General features: G+C 39.9%; 1 protein-coding gene across 1 annotated transcript; it reads left to right on the top strand.

Annotated features, from left to right (window-relative positions):
- Positions 1–309: 309 nt before the first annotated feature.
- LOC142436451 (histone deacetylase 8-like) lies at positions 310–9,297 on the top strand (the record flags this gene model as incomplete). Its single annotated transcript, XM_075540096.1, has 3 exons — positions 310–342; positions 3,104–3,234; positions 4,169–9,297. Coding segments are annotated over 3 exons (310 nt in total), but the record flags the coding sequence as incomplete, so codon positions are not given.
- Between the last annotated feature and the right edge of the window lie 13,822 nt (positions 9,298–23,119).

Consider the following 23,119-nt stretch of genomic DNA (forward strand, 5'->3'; position numbering starts at 1 on the left):
GTGCATTCCTCCGGCAAGCCAATAGTTCTGATGTTCCTTCTCATAGCGTCAGACATAGCTCTGAGGTTTTCTTCAGCTTCTCTGATGGGCTTGTGAGACTTTTTCTCATGTTTATTAAATTCTTCTTGAGAATCCTCTAGGTCACTGGTGAGGTTCTCTGCCTCCTCCATATCTGGGCGAAGTCCGTGAGTTTGCTGTTAGTTTTTGTTATCTCGCCCTTTAACTCCTGTATTTCCCTTTGGTGCATGGCCTTTATTTTCTCTATCATTTTCTCCTTTTTCTATAATGCTTCCCTCATGTCCTGTATAGCTCCAAGCAGCATCCTGAAGATTTCTTTCTGTGGTAGGTCCAGGTGGTCTTCTGGCATTGGATTTTGTTTCTCTTTTCTTGTTGAAACTGTTGTAGCAGCTTGCTGGTGTTTGGTCGATTTATTGGAACTAGGTACCATTTTCCCAGGTGTCTCAGAGCCCTGGGCTCTCTCTTTGGGAGGTTGGTACTGGTGTTTCAGCAGGCTGCTTTTAGCCAACTTCCTTGTAAGGTTGTGTTTCACCTTTGTCCTGCTGGGGTTTCCCTCTCCCCTTGAACTACGGTTTGTGCTCCAGCCACCTTCAGGTCTCCTTAGGGGCTGTTGTTTGCAGCTATGCACACTGCGGTCTGATAAAAAGTGTTGACTCAAGTGAAGGGGAACATATTTTGGGGATGGGTTGGGGATTGGGTGATCTACTTCTGGCTAGGAGTACTTCCCACAGGTAGGCGGGTGGGAGGGGGGGCCGCTACTGGTGTGCTGATCCATTGCTTGGAGCACAGAGGGTGGGGTGGATTGAGCAGGGAGAAGGGAGAATGCAGTAGGCAAGTCCCAAAGGCCTGGGTCCCTATGCTACAACTGCAGAAAATGCTGCCAGACTTGTGTCCGCTCCCTGGCATGCCTGAAACGGTGTGGTAGGATGGGAACCTCTGTGTGTGCGTGTGCATTGCATGTATGTATGGTGGGGGGAAGAAAGCCAGGGAGGGAGCTGGATGGCCGATTTGTGAGGAGCGCAGAGATGGGGTGGGCACCTTTGGGTTGAGACCTCTGGGAGTGGAGGCAGTTTGATTGGCGGTTTGTGGGAGCACAAAGGCATGGCAGCATCATCTGCCATCTACCTGATTATGCTGTGGCGCCAGGGCACGAGCCTCCCAGGAGGAGGCGGGGATCGTCTGGCTGGCTGGTCAGCAAGGGGTGCCCAGATGGGGCATGAATCTCTGCAGGGGGGCGATATACCGGCTGGAGCACCCACATGGGACCCCGGGCATCATGGGCAGAGTAGGGGGTACTAGCTGGTGATTCTGCACAGAGCGCCGAGGCAGGGCAGCTGCCTCCGCAATGCTCCTGGCTGCCCTGTGGTGCCAGCAGAGTGGGCACTCTGAGCATCACGCAAGAGACCACGGGTGTCCGCTTCTGCTTCAGAGAAGTACTCTGAGTTGTCTTGGGAATCGACAGACAGACTTGATACCCCTACTAGGCCCCTAAATTTCGCCACTCACTGAGTTCTGGATGTGAGCTACCTGTATGGCAGCCGTCTTCCCCCGACTCTCTGTGAGTGTAAATCTTGAAGGGAGTAGAAAGCCTCATCTTTCTCCTGGTGGTTTTTCATTGCCAACCTTTCACTTAGCAACTTAGTATGTAACCCACTATGCCACCATGACTCTGGACCTAAATGGCAAGGGCTAGAGAACGTAATGACAGTAGTGAGGCCAGGAAGAGGAAATGTGGGACAGACAGGGGTAAAAAAATCCAAACTGCTGTAATAGAATTGATTCAGACTCTTAGTGATCCTGTAGGACAGAGTAGAACATCTATTTGGGATTTCTGAGATTTGGGGTATGAACTTGTTATCAGTTCAGTGCATAACCCACTATACAACCAGGGCTCCTAGTGGTAGGGAGTGGTAAATTTTGTTGTTAGGTGAACTCCCTTTATTCTCTCACTTAATCCTGTTTATTACTGCTTGTGAGTTTAACGGATTCTGAGTGAAGCCTGGTTATAATCTTTCTGTTCCTTCTCTTGGAAACAGACGTGAGAGAACAAGTAAAGGGACTTTTACATTTTATTTTGCCTATCTTTTATCCCTTAATATTAATAATGATAGGGATACATAAAGCATATTCATATGTTGTTGTATAATCTCCATATGCATCTCATAATGTATCCCCATTTTACAGATGAGTTAATTTGAGCTGCAGAGTGGTCAAATAGCTCACCTAAGGTTATTGAGCTAGTAAATATAGAGCTGGAACAAGAACCGAAGTGAAAAAATTATCAGAAAGCATTATAATGGCCACTTAGGAATGAAAGTATTTCAAATGAAAATGAAAGCATTTCCGCCTATGGGTTTGCCATTAAAGCTGTAACTTTCAGGATAGGGCAAGATATGACAAAATAAGGAGGTATAAATTACCAAGGGCATATGAGGGAGGGGGGAATAGGGAGGGAGGGGGGAAAAAAAGAGGACCTGATGCAAGGGGCTTAAGTGGAGAGCAAATGCCTTGAGAATGATTGGGGCAGGGAATGTATGGATGTGCTTTATACAATTGATGTATGTATATGTATGGATTGTGGTAAGAGTTGTTTGAGTCCCTAATAAAATGTAAAAGAAGAAAAGAGAAAAAAATGATTAGGGCAAAGACTGTACAGATGTGCTTTATACAATTGATGTATGTATATGTATGAACTGTGAAAAGAATTGTATCAGCCCCAATAAATTGTTAAAATAAATAAATAAATAAATTAATTAAAAAAAGCTGTAACTTGTGGAGCACAAGTTTTCTGATGCATATTTAAAATTTTTATTTTAAGTATGAATATTCTTTCGTTTTTACCTACCTATGAACTCAAAAGGAAAACCAATCCCCTTATTGTTCACATTGTGAGTACATTAACATGATGTGAGGAAGTATAGATTATATAGTGCGATAGAAAAACACATTGTGCGTATCACTTCAGCTTACTGAAATCAGAATCTGAGAGTTGTATTTTCTGCTCAGATTGCTGACTCCTTTACAACTTTTAACATAATCTGGGTCTGCCTCATTCACATTCCTTTGTTTTCTCTGTTGTTGTTAGGATTGTTAAGCCCAAAGTGGTGTCCATGGAGGAGATGGCCTCCTTTCATACAGATGCCTATCTGCAGCATCTCCAGATGGTCAGCCAAGATGGTGATGATGACCACCCCGACTCCATAGAATATGGGCTAGGTAAGGTTCTAATGAGACAATGACTAACAAGACAATGATGAGAGGTAGAACACTTTCATCTATAGATTGTAACTAGTTAATTATTTATAATTTGTATTGTGATTTTTAATAAATCTCCAGTTAAATAATGTGTTAATCATTAATCTCTTGGTTTAGCTACGTAACATCATTTGAGAAAACGGTATGGGTTTTGTGAAACTGAGTGATGGATTAGATGGGGGAAAGTCTTTCAATGGTTTAGGCCCTGATAAACCATAAAAAAAAAAATGAAACCCAAACTATACTGCCATTGAGTTCATTCTGATTCATAGCAACCCTATAGGACATAATAGAACTTCCCCTTTACGTTTCTGAAACTAAATCTCCATGGGAGTAGAAAGCCTCATCTTTTTCTTGTGGAGCCTCTGGTGGTTTCAAACTGCTGACCTTACTATTATGTTAGCAGCTCCAAACATAACCACCAGGACCCCTGTTAGGCTCTAATTGTGGTGTCTATATCTAGTCTGATTGTGTATGTGCTGACTTGGATGTCCTTGAATACAGGTTTATGGCCTAGCTAAATTTTCTACTGTATCCTTTATTAAACAACTACATTTTAAAAACTAAATGGCTATCACCATGGTTTAGTAGAAAGCACACTGGACTGAGAATCAAGAAACCTCAGTTGCAGACCTGACTCTCTGCTATGTAAGCAAGAGATACCATTTCTCAGGCCTCAATTTCTTCACCTATTGGTTATGACTAGTTAACGTGTAAGGTTTTTTTTCTCTCAAGCTCTAATATTTTAAAAATCCTTTTCCTATTATTAGAATGTTTCTGTCTCAGTTGCAGCTCATGCCAGCGCAGTCACTTTTCGGTAAATTGTCTCATCTCAAACACATTTTCCTTGTTGTAAAATTCATTTCTTACAAAGTAATCTGATTCTTGCCCTAAGGTTATGACTGCCCAGCCACTGAAGGGATATTTGACTGTGCAGCAGCTGTAGGAGGAGCTACAATCACAGCTGCCCAATGCCTGATTGATGGAAAGAGCAAAATAGCAATTAACTGGTCTGGAGGGTGGCATCATGCAAAGAAGTAAGAAAATTGCTTTCCTACTTTCTGACTGTACCTGAATCAATTTTCCTGTTATGTACAAGGGGGTACTCTCCCCCCAAAATGAAAACTTTTTACAAGCTATGTATTTAAATTTTTTACAAAACAACCTTATCACCTTCAAACTACCCTCCATTATACTTAATACATTTGTCAAATCTGCAATTCCATTCTTGGAAATATTTTTCAAACTCGTGTTTGGATGGCTGACTGTACCTCCCTTGTTTTTTTCTTCACTTTTTCTAACTTCATCAAATTGCTGTCCTTTCATGTCCCTCTTTATTCTTGGAAACAAAAAGAAGTCACATGGAGCAAGGCCACGTGAGAGTAAGGTGCGTGGGGCAAGAGAGGCATGCTAGTTTTTTTTTTTTTTTGACAAAAACTGGCCTATTGAGATGGCTGCATGAGCAGGTGCATTGTCGTGGTGGCAAAACCAGTCCCCTGTCTGCCACAAATCAGGCCTTTTTTTGGTCGCACACTGTTCTGCAATGTGAAAACTTGATTAACCTGGTGGAACAAACTCCCAAGTGCACTATGAGTTGACAGACACCCAGAACAAAGTTTGTCATCAATCAACATTGCACCTTTTTTTAAACGAGAAAACTACTCATCTTGAGTTTTTCCCACAGCACTCCTTTTGTTAGCTGTGTTCAACATCACAACAGTTTTTGCAGCAATTTTCCTGAGCAGAAAGCAAAATTTCACAGCTGTACACTGTTCTCTTAAATCGGCCATCCCCCCAAAATGAAAGATTCAAGCAAAACTGCTTTCACACACAAAAAATTCACTGTGACTAGAGAACGTTCCCAGGCAATGCCACTGGGTGTATTAAGTGCGAGTTGCTCCATGCTCACCTGGCGGGGGGTGGAGGGATGAGCACTATGAAAAAATGAGTACTACAAAAGCTCTTGGTTTTGGGGGGTACCTCCTCGTAAAAGCTTATGCTTATTTTATTGACATCTGCTGAGAGATTTGTATGTATTAGGCATCCTGAAGAGATACAAATGGAAATAGAAGGTGACTAATAACAGCATAGTAGAAAGAATACTATACTATTGAAAGTCAAGATAACCGGGTTCTAAGCCTAGTTTTACTCATAACAAGGTAACTTACTTTGTAGGCCTCAATTTTTCATCAGTGAAATGGGCAGTGTGAAGGATAACTGCACAATCTCTAAACTCCTCTTCACCTTTCTGAAAATTTCCTGGGGATATTTCACTTGAGGAACATTAGCAAGATAAGAATAAGTAGGGAACAACATCAATAATGGTATCAGTTGAATACCTGTGTGAACTGAAGAGATTTAGCAGTAGAAAAAAGTCTTATAAGTACTAGTTTTGAGATCGTTCATGAAAGAAGTTGCAAACATTTTCAAATAGAGAATTGATGAGAATAGTTCGAAATTGGAAGACTGAAGAATCAAGAAGCAAACGTACGCTTCCATCTCTAAAGAAAGTAGTAACCTAGAAATGAGCAATTCTCTAAGGAGAAAGCTATTCTTAGGTATTGCTTGGGATTAGAGGAAAAAGTCTTCATAGAGGTTTATATTAACATTTCAAGCAGTAATACTCTTGAGAAGGCCTTTTTAGTACTCAGCATCTTTTCTGATATGTCTGTAGTATTTAACGAATGTTGGAAGAAAAGGATTTTAAAAACAATTTATCAGTGTGCTGTCTGAATGAAATGATTCCAGACAAACTGAAACCCTTGATAATGTTCTTTTCTCCTTTTATCGTACTGTTGTTTATATGTCCAGTTCTGAGGATTTTGGTTTTCTTAAAATTGAATTGTAATCCGTACTTAAGTTCTTCTTTTTTAAAAAAATCATTTTATTGGGGGCTCATACAATTCTTTTTTTAAAAAACAATTTATTAGGGACTCATACAACTCTTATCACATCAATTGTATAAAGCACATCTGTACATTCTTTGCCCTAATCATTTTGATCTTAATCAGCAAGTGCTTTAAGTCCTCCTCATTTTCAGCAAGCCAGATTGTGTCATCTGCATACTGCAGGTTGTTGATAAATCTTCCTCGACTCCTGCTGCTGTGTACTTCTTCATATAGACCAGCTTCTCAAATTATTTGATCAGCTTACAGATTGAATAAGAATTGTGAAAGTATACTACCCTGACAGACCTCTTCTGATTTTAAACCTCTCAGTTCTTTTCAAACGACTTACCTTTTGGGATTCACATTCTTCTGAATATTAACCATAGTTTGTTAGGGTTCACATAGGTGAATGCCTTTGCATATTCAATAAAACACAAGAAACACTTTTCTTGTGGTCTCTGCTTTTAGCCTTGATCCATCTGACATCAGCAGTGATACTTCTTATGCCATGTCCTTCTGAATTTGGCTTGAATTTCTGGCAGTGTCCTATCGATGTACTATCAATGCAGCTGTTTTTGAATTATCAACATTTTACTTGCATGTGACATTAATATTGTTTGAAATTTTCTGTATGATTTCAAAAAGCAGCTCGAGAACCCAGGCATCAATGCAAAGAAGTAAGGAAACTGTGACTCTGTGGGGTCGCTGTTCTTCAAAATGGGCACAACACAAATACTGTAGTCAGTTGGCCAGGTAGCTATCTTTGAGTTTTCTTCAGTGCTTCATCACCTTGTTGAGACATTTCAATTTTTATTTTGTCAGTTACTATTCTGTCAAATACTGGAGCCTTGCTTTTTGGTAACACCCTCAGTACAGCTTGGACCATCAGTACCGTAGGTTCTTGATCATAGGTTACTACCTGATATGATTGAATGTCAACCAAATCTTTTTGGTACAGTGACTGTGTAATCCCTCCATCGTCTTTTGTTGTTTCCTGCATTATTCAATATTTTGTTCATGGAATCCTTCAATATTATAACTTGAGGCTTAAATGTTGTTTTCAGTTCTTTCAACTTCATATATGTTGAGTGTATTCTTTTTTGGTTTTCTAAATTCAAGTCTTTGCACATTTTTTCATAGTAATTTGTCTTCTCGGGCTGCCTTTTGAAATTTTCTGTTCATCTCTTTTACTTCATCTTTTCTTCCATGGGCTGTAGCTATTCTGTGTTCAAGAGAAAGTTTGAGTCTCTTTTGACATTCATTTTGACTTTTTCTTTCTTGTGTTTTTAATGACCTTTTGTGGTCTTCATAAATGATGTTCTTGATGTCCTACCACAGCTCATCAGACCTTCTGTCACTAGTGTTCAGTGCAGCAAATCTATTCTTCAGATGTTGAAATTCAGCTGAGATATATTCAAGGTTGTATTTTGACTCTCATGGACTTGTTTTAATTTTCTTCACCTTCAACCTGAATTTACAAATGAGCAATTTGTTTCAATTGGTTCCACAACTGGCCTCCTTTTGATAGCTGATAATGAGCTTTCTTCATACTTTTTTCCCACAGATGTAGTCAGTTTGATTCCTTTGTATTCTGTTGCTGAACTGTATACATACAGTTGCTGTTTAAGTTGTTGAAAAAGGGTATTTGCAATGAAGAAGCCATTGGCCTTATAAAATTCTATCATATGATTTCCAGCGTTATTTCTATCCTATGGCCATGTTTTATAACTACTGTTCCTTCTTCATTGTTTAAACTTCTGCATTCCAATCACCTATCATTTGCAATCTATTTTCATTGCATGGTTGATCAATTTCAGGCTGAAGAATTTAGTAGAATCCCCCAGTTTCATCAACACTATCTGTAGTTGTTGGTGTGTAAATTTTAATATTATTTGTATTGACTAGATTTCCTTGTAGGCATATAGATATTATCCTATGACATCAGCATTATGCTTTAAGATAGATCCTGCAATTTCCTCTTTGATGAAGATTATGATACTATTCTTTTTGCCCTTATTATTCCTGGTACAGTAAATTATGTGATTGTCAATCTCAAAATGGCCAATACCAGTACATTTCAGCTCACTAATGCTTAGGATATCAATTTTTTAGGATATCAATCTTTATGCATTCCATTTTCACTTTTGACATCTTATAGCTTTCCTAGATTCATACTTCATATATTCCAAGTTCTGATTATTAATAGCTATTTTCAGCTGTTTCTTTTGATTTTGAGCCATGCCTCAGCACATAAAGGTCCTGAAAGCTTTACTTCATCATCCACATCATTATGGTGGATTCTGTTTTGAGGAGGCAATACTTCAGTTGCATTTTAAGTGCCTTCCAACTAGAGGGGGTCATTTTCCATCACTATAAGCCACTGCTGTTCATAAGGTTTTCTGTAGCTAGCCCTCAGAATTGAACAGCCTCTTCCATTTTTGTGGTCTGTTCTTAGTCTGGAAGCTCTGCTGAAACATATTCATCTTGAGTGACCCTGTTGATATTTGAAATACCAGTGATGTGGTGCGTTTCAATTTGTGTTGTAAGAGTTTCAATTTCCACATATCCTTGCCAACATTTCATATTTTCTGTTTGATTTTGTTTTTATCTCACCATAGTTATCCCAATGGGAGTGAAAACACATCTCATGTAGTTTATATTTGCACCTCTCTGGTGGCTAATAATATTAAACATCTTTTCATGTGTGTGTTGGTCATTGGAATATCCTTTTTGGTAAAGTGTTTATTCAAGTCATTTACCTATTTTATTTGTTTTCCTGTTAAGTTGTTTAAGTTTTACATATATATATGTTATTAGATTCTTAGTGGATATATAGTTCCCCCAAATATTCTACCAGTTAGTAGCTTGTCTTTTCATATTTTTGGTAACAGTTTTTTGGTGGATAAAATTTTGAAATTTTTATGATATCACATTCATTTATTTTTTGCCTTTTGCTATTTGTACATTTGTTATTTTATTAGTGAGTCTACTTTAAAAAAATAAGCCTGATGTGGTTGTTTCTGAATTTTTCTAAGAATTTATGGTTTTAGAATGCACAGTTAGGTCCTTACTGCATTGTAAATTTATTTTTGTGTTTGGCTTGAGGCATATTAAGTATTAAAGTTATATAGCATCAGTCTTCTGATGTGTTCTTCTTTTTAGATACTGTGTTGGTTTTTCTAACTCTTTTGCTTTCCAGGACCTCTGGTGGCACTGTCAAGTAAGTGTCGCACTGCCACACTCAGGGAAAAGTTAAGGCTGGTCTGCTCTCATAAAAATTTAGAGCCCTGGAAATTCTATAAAGGGTTGTTGTGAGTTGGAATCAACTCAATGACAGCGGGTTTTGGTTCCCTCTCTATATAACTTTAGAATTAGTTTGTTGATACCCACAAAATAATTTACTGGGGATTTGTGATTGCTTTGAATCTATGATCATTCTGGGAAGAACTTCCATGTTAAAAATATTGTCTTATCCATGAACATGGAATGTTGTTATATGCCATCAAGCCAATTTCTGACATATAGCAACCCAATATGCCAAAGTAGAACTGCCTCCATAGTTTTCTAGGCTGTAACCTTTGGAGGAGCAGATCTTTGTGTTAGCAGCCCAGTGTTCAACTACTGAGCCACCAGGGCTCTTTACCAAGAATAGTGCATGAGAAGTGATGTCAGTTGCAATCAGCTTGAGGGCACCCGTTATTGCTCTTGTTGCATGTGGGAGGAGGTGAAAGAAGAGGAAGATGACCAGGTTTCTGTTTAGCTTGTTTGGGTATGGCCCATACAAGCAAGCAATTCTTAACAATAGCTAATATATTTTAAGCTAAGTGCTAGTGACTTGCATTTTGCTCTTCTGTCCTCACAAGAACATTAGGAGGTTTGGTATTGTTACCCATTTTTCCATGATACAGAAATACTGAAAAACAATTTGTTCAGGATTTTTAGGTGGCAAAGTTGAGACTCAACACACAAGCAATCTGATTATTAATTCTGTGTGATTAGCCATTGCATATTCTACTACAATAAAAAGGAGTGGATGATGGTATGCAATGGAAGTAATACTCAGGTGAATTGGATATTCGGAGTTGTATATGGAGGTAGAAGCGGAAATAGAAATAAAAGTGTTATGGATATAACAAATGGTGGTATAAATTCTGAAAGTGGATGAGATTACTGAGGTGAAATAAAAAGAGTGAGGAGAAAGACAAATAAGAGAGTACAAAAAGAAAGATAAGAGAACACAGAACCCAAGGAAGCATTGATTTCTAATGGGCAAGCAGATGAAAAGACTAGGGAATTCAACTGAAAAGCAACAATTAAGAGTAGCTAGAGAGGTCTTGGAATGTCAAGATATCAAAAGCTTTTTAAAATACAGAGTTCTCAGAGATCCCATGTACTATCTGGTCAGTCCAGCTAGTTACTAAAGGATCAGTCATATTTGGCAATTAAGGTTAATGGTCTTTATAAGAGAACTTTGGAGAAAGTAATGAGTAGAAAGTAAAGAAATACCTAGGAAAGGATGACTGTTTTCCAGAGGTTTGAATGAGAAAGGAAAGAAGAGAGGTGTGGCCAAGAGAAATTAAAGGCTAAAGCATAGTTGACCCAGACCTTCATTCCTGAGAGACAAACCAGAGAACCCTTTCTAACACAATAGTGTTTGTATTATCCATTTGAAAATATTTAAGTACATTTAAAGGTTGAAAGGAAAATATTGGAAATGCATATGAGATGGATGAACAGTGCAGAGAAGACGACAGGAAAGAAGCAAGTAAAATGGCTTTGGGAGGATGGGACCCACCTCTTCGGAAGCCAGAGAAAAAGAAAGATGTGACAGAGGAGATTGAGTTGTCTGCTGTTCAGTTTCTGCCATATGTCCTCTTGTTTCTCTGTGGACAACTCCTGTTCTCCTATATGAAAGTAAGCCAAAAATGACGGCTAAAACCATCATAGAAGCTTTATTAATAAAAAACATAGAAATGCAAAGTTGTTGTTTCTGGACACATCTTCCATCTATGTCTGTATGTATGGAGGCATTGTTTCTGCTTCCTTAAACTTTCCCCAAAGAATTCTATACTGTTTGATTTACATTGTGAAGGAACTGCAGCTTTGGCATCCTTGAGAGACTCAAATTGTGTTCCTTTTCAATGTTATTTGAGTGTGGGAAACAAAAACAAATCTGAAAGGGCAAGATTAGAACTGTCTGGTGATCTCTTTCAGAGGAGTTGGCAGTGGTAGCCAAGCAACAATGTAGCCAAGCAACAATCTTCTGGTCTCAGGGTTGTCGAGGCTCTTTAGTCCCTTGGATTAATTGTTCCCATGCATTTGGATTTTCTTCACTCTTCTTTGTTCCATAGAGGAGAAGCCAAAGTTGCACCTTAGATGTGTGTCAGTGTGCCTCCTATAGGATATTCCTTTTTTCTACTGACTCTCTACGAAGCATGATAGGGACTGGTCTCTCCAGATAACTTGTCCAGATTACAAGAGATAAAATCTTGCCATTCTTGATTCTCAAGAGTATTTGTTCTTGCTGTTCATGATATATATTTAGTATTCTTTGCCAATGCCATATTTCAAAGTTATCAATTATTCATCAGGATTCCTTATGTATTGCCCAGGTTTCACATGCATATGAATGTCCTGAAAATACCATGGCTTGAGTCAGACCCACCTTAGCTTTCAAGACATTTTTGAATTTTAACATTTTAAAGAGGTCTTTTGCAGCAGATTGGTCCAATGCAGTATGCTGTTTGCTTTCTTGACTACTGCTTCCATGAGAATTGATTGTGGATCTAAGAAAAATGAAACCCTTTACAATATCAGTATTTCCCCCATTTATGTTGATGTTGCATATTGGTTGAATTGTGCTCATTGGTCCAGAGTCACTGTACTAAAAAGAATTAGATGACATCCAATCATTTAAGGAGGTGTACATGATCAAGAACGAATGGTATTGAAGGAAGAAGTCCAAACTACATTGAACTCTTTGGTGAAAAGCAAGGTTTCAGGAGTTGACAGAATTCTAATTGAGATATTGTAGCAAACGGATATAGTACTGGAAGCATTCACTAATCTAAGCTAATTAGAAGAGAACCATACGCATCATACATTCTTAGTACCCCCCAAAAGATGATACAATGGAATGTAGAAATTATTGAACAATATCATTGACATTGCACACAAGTAAAATTAGGCTCAAGATGATATAGAAACATTTGCAGCAATACATTGGCAGAGAACTGCCAAAAGTTCAAGTTAGATTCAGAAGAGGATATTTTATAATAGATATCATAGCTGATATTAGATGGATCTTGGCTGAAAATAGAACATACAAAGAAAAGATTTTGTCTATGTTTTATTATGTAAAAGCATTAAACACTGTGGATCATAAGTGATTTGGATAATATCAATACAATGGCCTTTTCCCAGGGGGATGATTAACACTGTTTTTCTTGGTTTTTATTTGGAGGGAGCAGTTGTTTGGGTGATTTGTTTTTTGTATTTGTTATAATGTAACCGCCAAAGTAAAGCAGAGCCGTTTGTAACCCATGGACAAGCAGATGGATTCTGGCTTCCCCTGTGATTCTAGCCCCAATCTGGGAACAGTTCTTATAACATGGCCCTGTTCGATACTTGCCGTCATGAAAAGATCACTGAAGATAAGGGTGTTACAGCAAAGTGTGGTTAAAAAAAAGCAGATGGTGCTCAGCTATCAATTGGAATAGTGTCTGGGTTCTTAAAGGCTTGTATTCAAACAGCCCTTTAATTGAGACATCAATTAAGTCCACTGGTCTGTGTGATTCAAAGATGATGATAACAGCATCCAAATATGATGAAGAGAAAAGTATCCGAGCTTAAATTGTGAACACCCAATTTATAGAAGGCTGTGGAGGAAATGAGAGCCCAGAGTCCATCTGCAGAGTATCTGGTCAGATTAAGCCTCTGGCAGATCCCTTCTAGCCAAAGGTGAGGAACTCAAACTGCTTTGCTAGCAGGCAGTGACAGTTTCTAATTTAAGGCAGTGGATTGAACCATGGTGTGATATGATACTTGATCAGTTGACCTCCCTCTTGAACCATTCTGAATTTGCTGTAGGCTCAAGTATTTCTTGCTTGTTCCATGATAGAATTTTTTTCTCTGGCTTTTAAAATATTGTCAGTAGTCTTTTCTTCCTTACTCTTTATTTTTGTTTTTATATTCTTATGATTTTCTTTCTGTTTCATTTTGTTTTATTGTTCTTGTTAGGTTCAGCACAGAAGGAGTGGATGCATAGAGACAATAACTGATAGAATGACTAATTGGGGATGGGGTGGGGTGGGGTGGACGAGGGTATTGAGGGAGCAAACAATGAATACAAGAGAGGGAAGGGAGCATTAGAACTGATTGTGATGATGTACATGTATATACAACTCTTTTAAAAAGTGATTTAATTATGGTGGTGTATGATTTGTGAATATTATATGAGGAAGACTTGAAAAATAAGAAAACAAACTTGAACAATGATTAGCAGAGATGAAGGAGGAAGAGTATTTTCTTAGCGGGCATTGAGTTTATGTTAATGGTGGTGGAATAATTTGGAAAAAAATCAGTATTGGTTGTACAACACAAAAAGTATAATTGATGACACTGAATTATACACATAGAAGTTGTTGAATTGGAGAATATTTAGTTGTGTATATTTTTACCACAATTAAAACAAATTAAACCATGAATAACAATGATTATAAGGAAGAAGAAAGTGCACTAAAATTGATTGTGGTACAACCAGAGGAAAGCTGAAGCAAAGGAAGGAGGAAGAACGGTACGGAGCACACCTGGGTCCACCAAGCTCAGAGGACGATAGCCCGGCTCGAAGGGCCCAATGTACAGAGAGGACCATATAGCTGGCCCCATGGCGAGATGCAACATCCTGCACTGACCCATGGCCCTACATGGGACAGCACCTGAGACACAGTGGGGGATGTGCGACTGAGCTGACCCCACCACACTGAGGCAAAACACTGGGGGCGTGCAATGGAGTGGCGGGGGAAGCAGAGCAAGGATGTCCCGAGGGAGTATAAAGAATGGACTTTGGGGCCAGGATGTGGCACCCCATCAGACTCATACAGAAAACACTCCTGAAGGTCAATAAACATACCTCGAACTACTAACAGGTGTTTTGGTTTTTTTGGCTTTTTTTTCTTTCTCTTCTTTTAAATTTTGTATGTTAGTGGCTTTTTTGTTTATCAGCGTGTTGGTGTTGCTGCTGTCGACGCCATGTTCTTATGTGCCACTTTGGTGCTTTCGAATGCCATCTGCATTTGTATGCACATATTACTATATCAGCAGGTCCACCTAGATAAGATAGGCTGGACAAACAATGTGAGAAGAAAATAGCGGGACCAACGGTCCCGGAAGAGGCACATGAAAGTGTGGGAGGTAGGGGAAGGGAGGAGGTGTTGGCCAACACAGGGACAGGGAACAACGAGTGGTTTAAAACTAGTGGACGGAGGGGATGGGAGGACTGGTAGGGAGTGACCAAGGGCAAGGTAACTGAAAGGAATTATTGAAACCAGAATGAAGGCTGAACATGGTAGTGGGACAGGAGGAAAGCGTAAGGAAATAGAGGAAAGGAGTAGGAGGCAAAGGACATACATAGAAGCCTAAATACAGACATGTACATATGTAAATATTTTTATAATTATGGGGAAAATAGACCTAGGTACATTATTTATAGGTTCAGTAGTAGGGTAGCAGATGGACATTGGGCCTCCTTGCGCATACTCCCTCAATACAATAGCACCTTGCTCAGGTCATTCCATGACACCCACCTTCCCGACATGATCGCTGAAGACAGATGTGTGCATTAGCAAATGTGGTGAAAAAAGCTGATGGTGCCCGGCTATCAAAAAGATATAGCATCTGGGGTCTTAAAGGTTTGAAGGCAAACAAGCGGCCATCTAACTGAGAAGCAAAAAAGCCCACAGAGAAGAAGCACAAAAGCCTGTGTGATCACGAGATGTTGAAGGGATCAGATAACAGACACCAAAGAACAAAACCATCATTGTGTGATCACCTTCTCCACATAAACGCTGAAGACGAATGTGTGCATAAGTAAGTGGTGAAGAAGGCTCATGGTGCCTGGCTATCGAGAGATATAGTGTCTGGGGTCTTAAAGGCTTGAAAGTAAACAAGCGGCCATCTATCCCAGAAGCAACAAAGCCCACATGGAAGCAGCATACCAACGGATCATGAAGGGCTGAGGGGACCAGGTTTCCAGCAACAAAGGCGGGGGAAAAATTTGAGGGGAGTGCGTGATGGGAACCCAATGCCCATCTGTAGACCACTGGACATCCCTTGCAGAGGAGTAGTGGGGAGGAGATGAGTCACCCAGGGTTCAATGTAGCAATAATGAAACTCACAACCTTCCTCTAGTTCTTAAATGCTTCCTCCCAACTATCATGATCCCAATTCTACCTTGCAAACCTGGTTAATCCAAAGGATACACAGCGGTACAGATGGGAACTAGAAACACAGGGAATCTAGGACAGATGAACCTCTCAGGACCAGTGGTGAGAGTGGCGATACCGGGAGGGAAGGAGCGGTAGAAAGGGGGAACCAATCACAAGGCTCTACATAAAACCTCCTCTCTGGGGGATGGGCAACAGAGAAGTGGGTGAAGGGAGATGCCGGGCAGTGTAGGATAAGATAAAATAATAATTAATAAATTATTAAGGGTTCATGCGGGAGGGGAGAGTGGGAAGGGAGCGGGAGGACAAAAAGGTAAATGAGCTGATTCCAGGAACACAAGTGGAAGGCAAATTTTGAGAATGATGAGGGCAACGAATGTATAAGAGTGCTTTACTCAACTGATGTATGTATGGATTGTGATAAGAGTTGTGAGCCCCAATAAAATGATTTAAAATAAATAAGTAAAATGGATTGTGGTAATGATTGTACAACTCTTCTTGATATGATTGAACTATTGAATCACATGGTATATGGATGTAGTGCCAATAAAACTGTTAGAACAAAAGTGGATAGCATTGTGAATGATTGAAATCCCAGAACACCTATTTGAGTTCTCCCAGAAACTACTCATAGACCAATAGACAATTCTTCAAACAAAACTAGGGGATACTGCATGATTTAAAATCAGGAATGGTGGTGTAGCCTGTCATCGTACTTAAACAATGTGTGTGCTGTGCAGATGATTAGAGAAACTGGACTATGTGAAGAATATGATATCAGGATTGGAGGAAGACTAACTATCTCTAATATGCAGATGATACAACCTTGCTTGCCGAAAGCAAAGAGAAACACAGCTGTTGAAGATCAATGGCTACAGTCTTCAGTGTAATTGCACCTTAAAATATAAAATGTAAAAGCACTGGTTTGACACAGTGATGTTGGTACATGGGATCTTGGGAAATCTTCAACTTATTAAAAATCTTTTATTCATTTTTATTTTTTTTAAAGATCATTTTACTGAGGGCTCATAACAAGCCATACATCAATTGTATCAAGCACATTTGTACATGTTATCATCATTATTTTCTAAACATTTACTTTCTATTTGAGCCCTTGATATCAGCTCTTTCCCCATACCCCCGTCCTCCCCTCCCACCATCATTACTCCTTGATAAATTATTATTATTTTCATATCTTACACGCACTGCTGTCTCCCTTCCCTGATGGTTTCTTTTTTGTTTGTGTTTATTTTTTAAACGTTTTATTAGGGGCTCATACAACTCTTATCACAATCCATACATACATCAATTGTGTAAAGCACATCTGTACATTCATTGCCCTCATCATTCTTTTTTAAACATTTTATTAGGGGTTCATACAACTCATCACAATCCATACATATACATACATCAATTGTATAAAGGACATCTGTACATTCTTTGCCATGATCATTTTCAAAGCATTTGCTCTCTACTTAAGCCCTTTACATCAGGTCCTCTTTTTTCCCCTCCCTTCCCGCTCTCCCCTCCCTCATGAGCCCTTGATAATTTATAGATTATTATTTTGTCATATCTTGCCCTATCCGGCATCTCCCTTCACCCCCTTTCCTGTTGTCCGTCCCCCAGGGAGGAGGTCACATGTAGATACTTGTAATCGGTTCCCCTTTCCAACCCACTCACCCTCTACTCTCCAAGTATCACCCCTCAAACCCCTGGTCCTCAAGGCATTATCCACCCTGGATTCCCTGTGCCTCCAGGTCCTATATGCACCAGTGTACAACCTCTGCTCTATCCAATTTTGCAAGGTAGAATTTGGATCATGGTAGTTGGTGGGGAGGAAGCATCCAGGATCTGGGGGAAAGCTATATTCTTCATCGGTGCTACATTGCACCCTGACTGACTCATCTCCTCCCCTAGACCCCTCTGTAAGGGGATCTCCAGTGGCCGACAAATGGGCTTTGGGTCTCCACTCTGCACTTCCCCCTTCATTCACTATGGTAATTTTTTTTTTGTGGATATTGCCTTATACCTGATCCCTTTGGCACGTCGTGATCGCACAGGCTGGTGTGCTTCTTCCATGTGGGCTTTGTTGCTTCTGAGCTAGATGGCCGCTTGTTCACCTTCAAGCCTTTAAGATCCCAGACAGTATCTCTTTTGATAGCCGGGCACCATCAGCTTTCCTCGCCACATTTCTTTGTGCACCCGTTTGTCCTCGGTGATTGTATCATGGATTGTATCATGCAGCCAATGATATGATATTTTGTTTTTTGATGCCTGATAACTGATCCCTTCGGGACCACGTGATCACACAGATTGGCGTGTTCTTCCATGTGGGCTTTGTTACTTCTGAGCTAGATGGCCACTTGTTTATCTTCAAGCCTTTAAGACCCCAGACACTATCTCTTTTGATAGCCGGGCACCATCAGCTTTCTTCACCACATTTACTTGTTCACCCACTTTGGCTTCAGCAGTTGTGTGGGGAGGGTGAGCATCATAGAGTGCCAATTTAATAGAAGAAAGTATTCATGCATTGAGGGAGTGGTTGAGTAGAGGCCCAAGGTCCTTTTGCCACCTTAATACTTAACCTATAAATATAGACACATAGATCTATTTCCCCATCCTCATATATGTATTTGCATGTACATGTCTTTGTCTAGACCTCTATAAATGCCCTTTGCCTCCCAGCTCTTTCCTCTATTTCCCTTGACTTTCCTCCTGTCCCACTATCATGCTCCGTCCCCACCTGGGTTTCAGCAATTCCTCTTGTTTACATTACCCCTTGATCATACCCTACCAGGCCTCCCACACCAAGCTCACCACCAATTTGGTTCACTTGTTTCCCTTGTCCCTGGGTTTGTTAACACCACTTCCATTCCCCCCACGTGCCCCTATCCCATGTCCTCCCGGAACTGTTGGTCCCGTTGTTCTTTCTAGATTGTTCATCCAGCCTATCTACCCAGTAGTTTTTAAGCAGTTTACTATTCATTTGCTTATGTTTTATTTATTTTTCTTGAGTTTCCTGTTGATTTCTAATAGTACAGCATTGTGATCTGAGATTGTGTTGTAGAAATATTCTGCATCTTTGTTGAGTATTTTTCTAGTTATTTTGTTCTTCATTGAAAGTTTATCAAATCCACCCAGTATTATTGTGGAGTTATCTATTTCTCTTTTCAGTTTTGTTAGAATTTGATTTATGTCTTTGGACTCTTTCATTGGGTGTGTAGATCCTTATCATGGTTATGTCTTATTGTTGGATTAACCATTTAATCATTAGATAATGCCCTTCCGTATTTTTTATGGTGTTTTCCTTGAAATCTATTTTACCAGAAATTAGCATTGTCACTTTGCTCCTATTTTGCTGCCATTTGCTCAGTATTTTTTTGTTCTTTCATCCCCCCAGCAATTTTATTAGTATATAATTCAAAAATCATGCAATTCAGTAGTTTTATCACATCAAGAAGAGTGTTACAATTATCGGCATAGTGTGTTTGGCATATTTTCTTCATTCTTGTACTAATCGCTATTAGCTCCCCAATTTTCCCCAACCTCTCCTGTCATATCATCAAGGAAGCAGTAATCTAGTTACTGTATCTATACATTTACCGATTCTGGGTATCATATATAGAAATGCACTATAAAACAAACCATCCTTTCATTTTTAGCTTATTTTCATTTTAAGATATGTCTTTTACAGATATCCTATTAATGGATCATGGTTGCTTATCCTTTGATTCTGTGTTTCTTGCCTGGGGCGTTTACTCCAGTTACAGTCAATGTAATTATTGATAGATATGTAGTTACAGCTTTCCTATTACTTATTTTAAAATGTTATATTTGAGATATAAAGAACATATCATAGAATTCAATAGTTTAATCATATTAAGAAGGGTAATATATTCTTCACCACAGTCAACATTGGAACATTTTCTTTCTTTTTGTACCCATTGCTGTTGACTGCCCATTTCCCCCACCTCCCCTTTTGTACCTCTCAATAATTATTAATAGTATTATTATCTTCATAGAGCCACCCTTCTTGACTTTCCTTTATTGAAAAACATAAAGCGTGGACAAAGAACAAAAAAATTGGCCAAATAAAACAGAGACAACCTCAATAGAACAGATAGCAGAAAATATTTTAAAACCAGAATAAATTCAGGTGGGAGATATAATGAAACGTTGTTACATTCTAGCCTAATGACAGCTGCCAATATCAGACAATACTCTTTTCCTGATAGTATGGCTATTGACATTCCTACATTATGGTCAGTGGGGTCTCACCAGATACTCAATCCATGTGTGGATCCTGCAAATGGATTTAGGGCTTCCACTATTATTCGTAACATTTTAGGATCTGGTCCAGTTCCTTCCTCTGGGTTTTATTCTTTATGATCTTTGGATCACTCAAGCTGTCGTGCTTCTTTGTGGAGTAGCTGATTGCTCACTTAAGTGGCTGCATGTTTGGAGACAAGCCTTTAAGACCTTAGATGCTATTTTTCTAATACCCGGGCACTGTCTAATTTCTTCACAACACTTTGCTGTAGTACGCTTATCTTCGGTGATCTCAGAGCAAGTACTGAGCATGGCCATCTCACAAGAACTAATTGTTCTTAAGGTCACAATTAAGTGGGAGCTCAAAATCCATTCATATATGTAATATATTTATATATCTCCCTGGTTTGCTTTGTAGATACCATTATCACTTTATTAGAGTGCATCATAAATCATCCCCTGAGGTATATAGTAATTCTATTGATAGTTACATTATTTTAGTCAGTGGTATAGAAAACACTGTTAAAAAAGGAGACTACATGTTTAGGACATCTTTTTAGACCCTATACTGTACAGCTTTGAAAATTAGGTGATTGGACACTAGTTACACAAACCATGAGGGTTAGAGATATGGCAATATTTTCAGTAACACTCATTTGCAAAGGAAGGACCATGCCTGGTTGGCTAACATGTCCCAAATAAGTAGAGAGAGCATTAAAAAGGCAAGTACATGTTGATCCTAGGTTGCCTTTTGTTGGACAACCTCTAAGCAATTGGTGTGAACCAATTTCCTAATCTTGGGATAGAAATCATCTGCTTCTTTCCCCATTAGATCATTTCACTTTTAAGTTCAAGAGAGTATTTCAGTCCTTTAGATCAGCTACAAGTGAGTTTAAGGTAAATCCAGTTCCCTTAGTGGAATTTCCCATTCAAATTCTGCTGTGGTGTGGTCTGTGAATGGGTATTGTGTATCTTGAAAGGACAGTCTAGTGTTACAGTTGTCTATAATATGTTGTGCGGGTCACGAGAGGTTGGATAGAAACTAGGTCAAAAGTGCCCACTTAGGAACATAATACTGGGTGTATTTGTGTCAGTGGTGGGTTGCCTCACCAGATTGACCCAACATCAGAAATGTAATCTTCTCTAATACAGACATGTCCCACCCTTCCTCTTGATCTGAGTTCCCAGTAAGGTTCACTAAATACTCTTTAAAAAAAACATTTTATTAGGGGCTCATACAACTCATCACAATCCATACATGCATCAATTGTATAAAGCACATCTGTACATTCATTGCCCTCATCCTTTTCAAAGCACTTGCTCTCCACTTAAGTCCTTTGCATCAGCTCCACTTTTTCCCCCTCCCTCCCCGCTCCCTCCTCCCTCATGAGCTCTTGGTAATTTACAAATTATTATTTTGTCATATCTTGCCCTATCCAATGTCTCCCTTCACCCTCTTTTCCATTGTCCGTCCCCCAGGGAGGAGGTCACATGTAGATCCTTGTAATCGGTTCCCTCTTTCCAACCCACTCTCCCACTACCCTCACAGTATCGCCACTCACATCACTAGTCCTGAAGGGATCATCTGCCCTGGATTCCCTGTGCTTCCAGCTCCTATCTGCACCAGTGTACATCCTCTGGGCTATCCAGACTTCCAGACTTGCAAGGTAGAATTCGGATCATAATAGTGGGGGTGGGGGTGGGTGAGAAGGAAGCATTTAGGAACAAGAGGAAAGCTGTATTCTTCATTGGTGCTATATCACACCCTGATAGACTCATGTCCTCCCCTAGACCCCTCTGTAAGCGGATCTCCAGTGGCAGACAGATGGGCTTTAGGTCTCCACTCTGCACTTCCCCCCCTTCATTCATTATGGTAAAAAATTTTTTTGTTCTGATGATGCCTTATACCTGATCCCTTCGATACCTCGTGATCATACAGGCTGGTATGCTTCTTCCATGTGGGCTTTATTGCTTCTGAGCTAGATGGCCGCTTGTTTACCTTCAAGCCTTTAAGACCCCAGATACTCTCTCTTTTGATAGCCGGGCACCATCAACTTTCTTCGCCACATTTACTTATGTACCCGTTTGTCCTCAGCGATCATATCATGGAGGTGTGCACCCAGTGATATGATTTTTTGTTTTTTGATGCCTGATAACTGATCCCTTTGGAACCTCGTGACCACACAGGCTGGTGTGTTCTTCCATGTGGGCTTTGCTGTTTCTCAGCTATATGGCCACTTGTTTATCCTCAAGCTTTTAAGACCCCAAACACTATATCTTTTGATAGCCAGGCACCATCAGCTTTCTTCACCACATTTGCTTGTTCACCCACTTTGTCTTCAGTGGTTGCATCGGGAAGGTGAGCATCACAGAATGCCAATTTAATAGAAGAAAATATTCTTTCATTGAGGAAGTACTTGAGTAGAGGCCCAATGTCCATCTGCCACCTTAATACTAAACCTATAAATATAGGCACATAGATCTATTTCCCCATTCTCATATATATATTTGCATATGTACACGTCTTTGTCTAGACCTCTATAAATGCCCTTTGCCTCCCAGCTCTTTCCTCTATTTCCCTTGACTTTCCTCCTGTCCCACTATCATGCTCCATCCCCACCTGGGTTTCAGCAATACCTCTTCGTTACATTACCCTTGATCATGCCCTACCAGGCCTGCCACACTCACCTCACCACCAATTTGGATCACTTGTTGTTCCCTTGTCCCTGGGGTGTTTTTTTGTTTGTTTGTTTTTTTTTAAATTTTTTTTTTAGTCCCTGGGTTTTTTAACACCACTTCCTTACCCCCCACGTTCCCCTATCCCATTTCCCCCTGGAACTGTCGGTCTCGTTGTTTTTCCTCCAGCCTATCTTATTTAGACAGGCCTGCGGAGATAATAACATGCACAAAAACAAGACAGAGCAAAACCAAGCAGCAATATACAACAAAACAACAACAACAAACCAATGACAAAAACAAAACACAACAAGAAAGAAAAGCTTGTAGTTAGTTCAAGGATCATTTGTTGGCCTTTAGGAGTGTTTTCCAGTCCAGTCTGTTGGGGCACCACACCCTGGCCCCAAAGTCCACCTACAGCATTCCCTGGGGACCTTGCCGCTCCATTCCCTTGCTTTTCCGCTGTACTCCTCCAGTGCTTTGCCTGAGTGTGGTGGGATCAGGTCAAGCGCAATTCCCACACTGTGTTTCTGGTGCTGGCCCCTGCAAGGCCATGGGTCAGTGAGGGAC

The sequence above is a fragment of the Tenrec ecaudatus genome, unplaced genomic scaffold (genome assembly GCF_050624435.1).
Source record: "Tenrec ecaudatus isolate mTenEca1 unplaced genomic scaffold, mTenEca1.hap1 Scaffold_2818, whole genome shotgun sequence".
Classification (NCBI taxonomy): domain Eukaryota; kingdom Metazoa; phylum Chordata; class Mammalia; order Afrosoricida; family Tenrecidae; genus Tenrec; species Tenrec ecaudatus.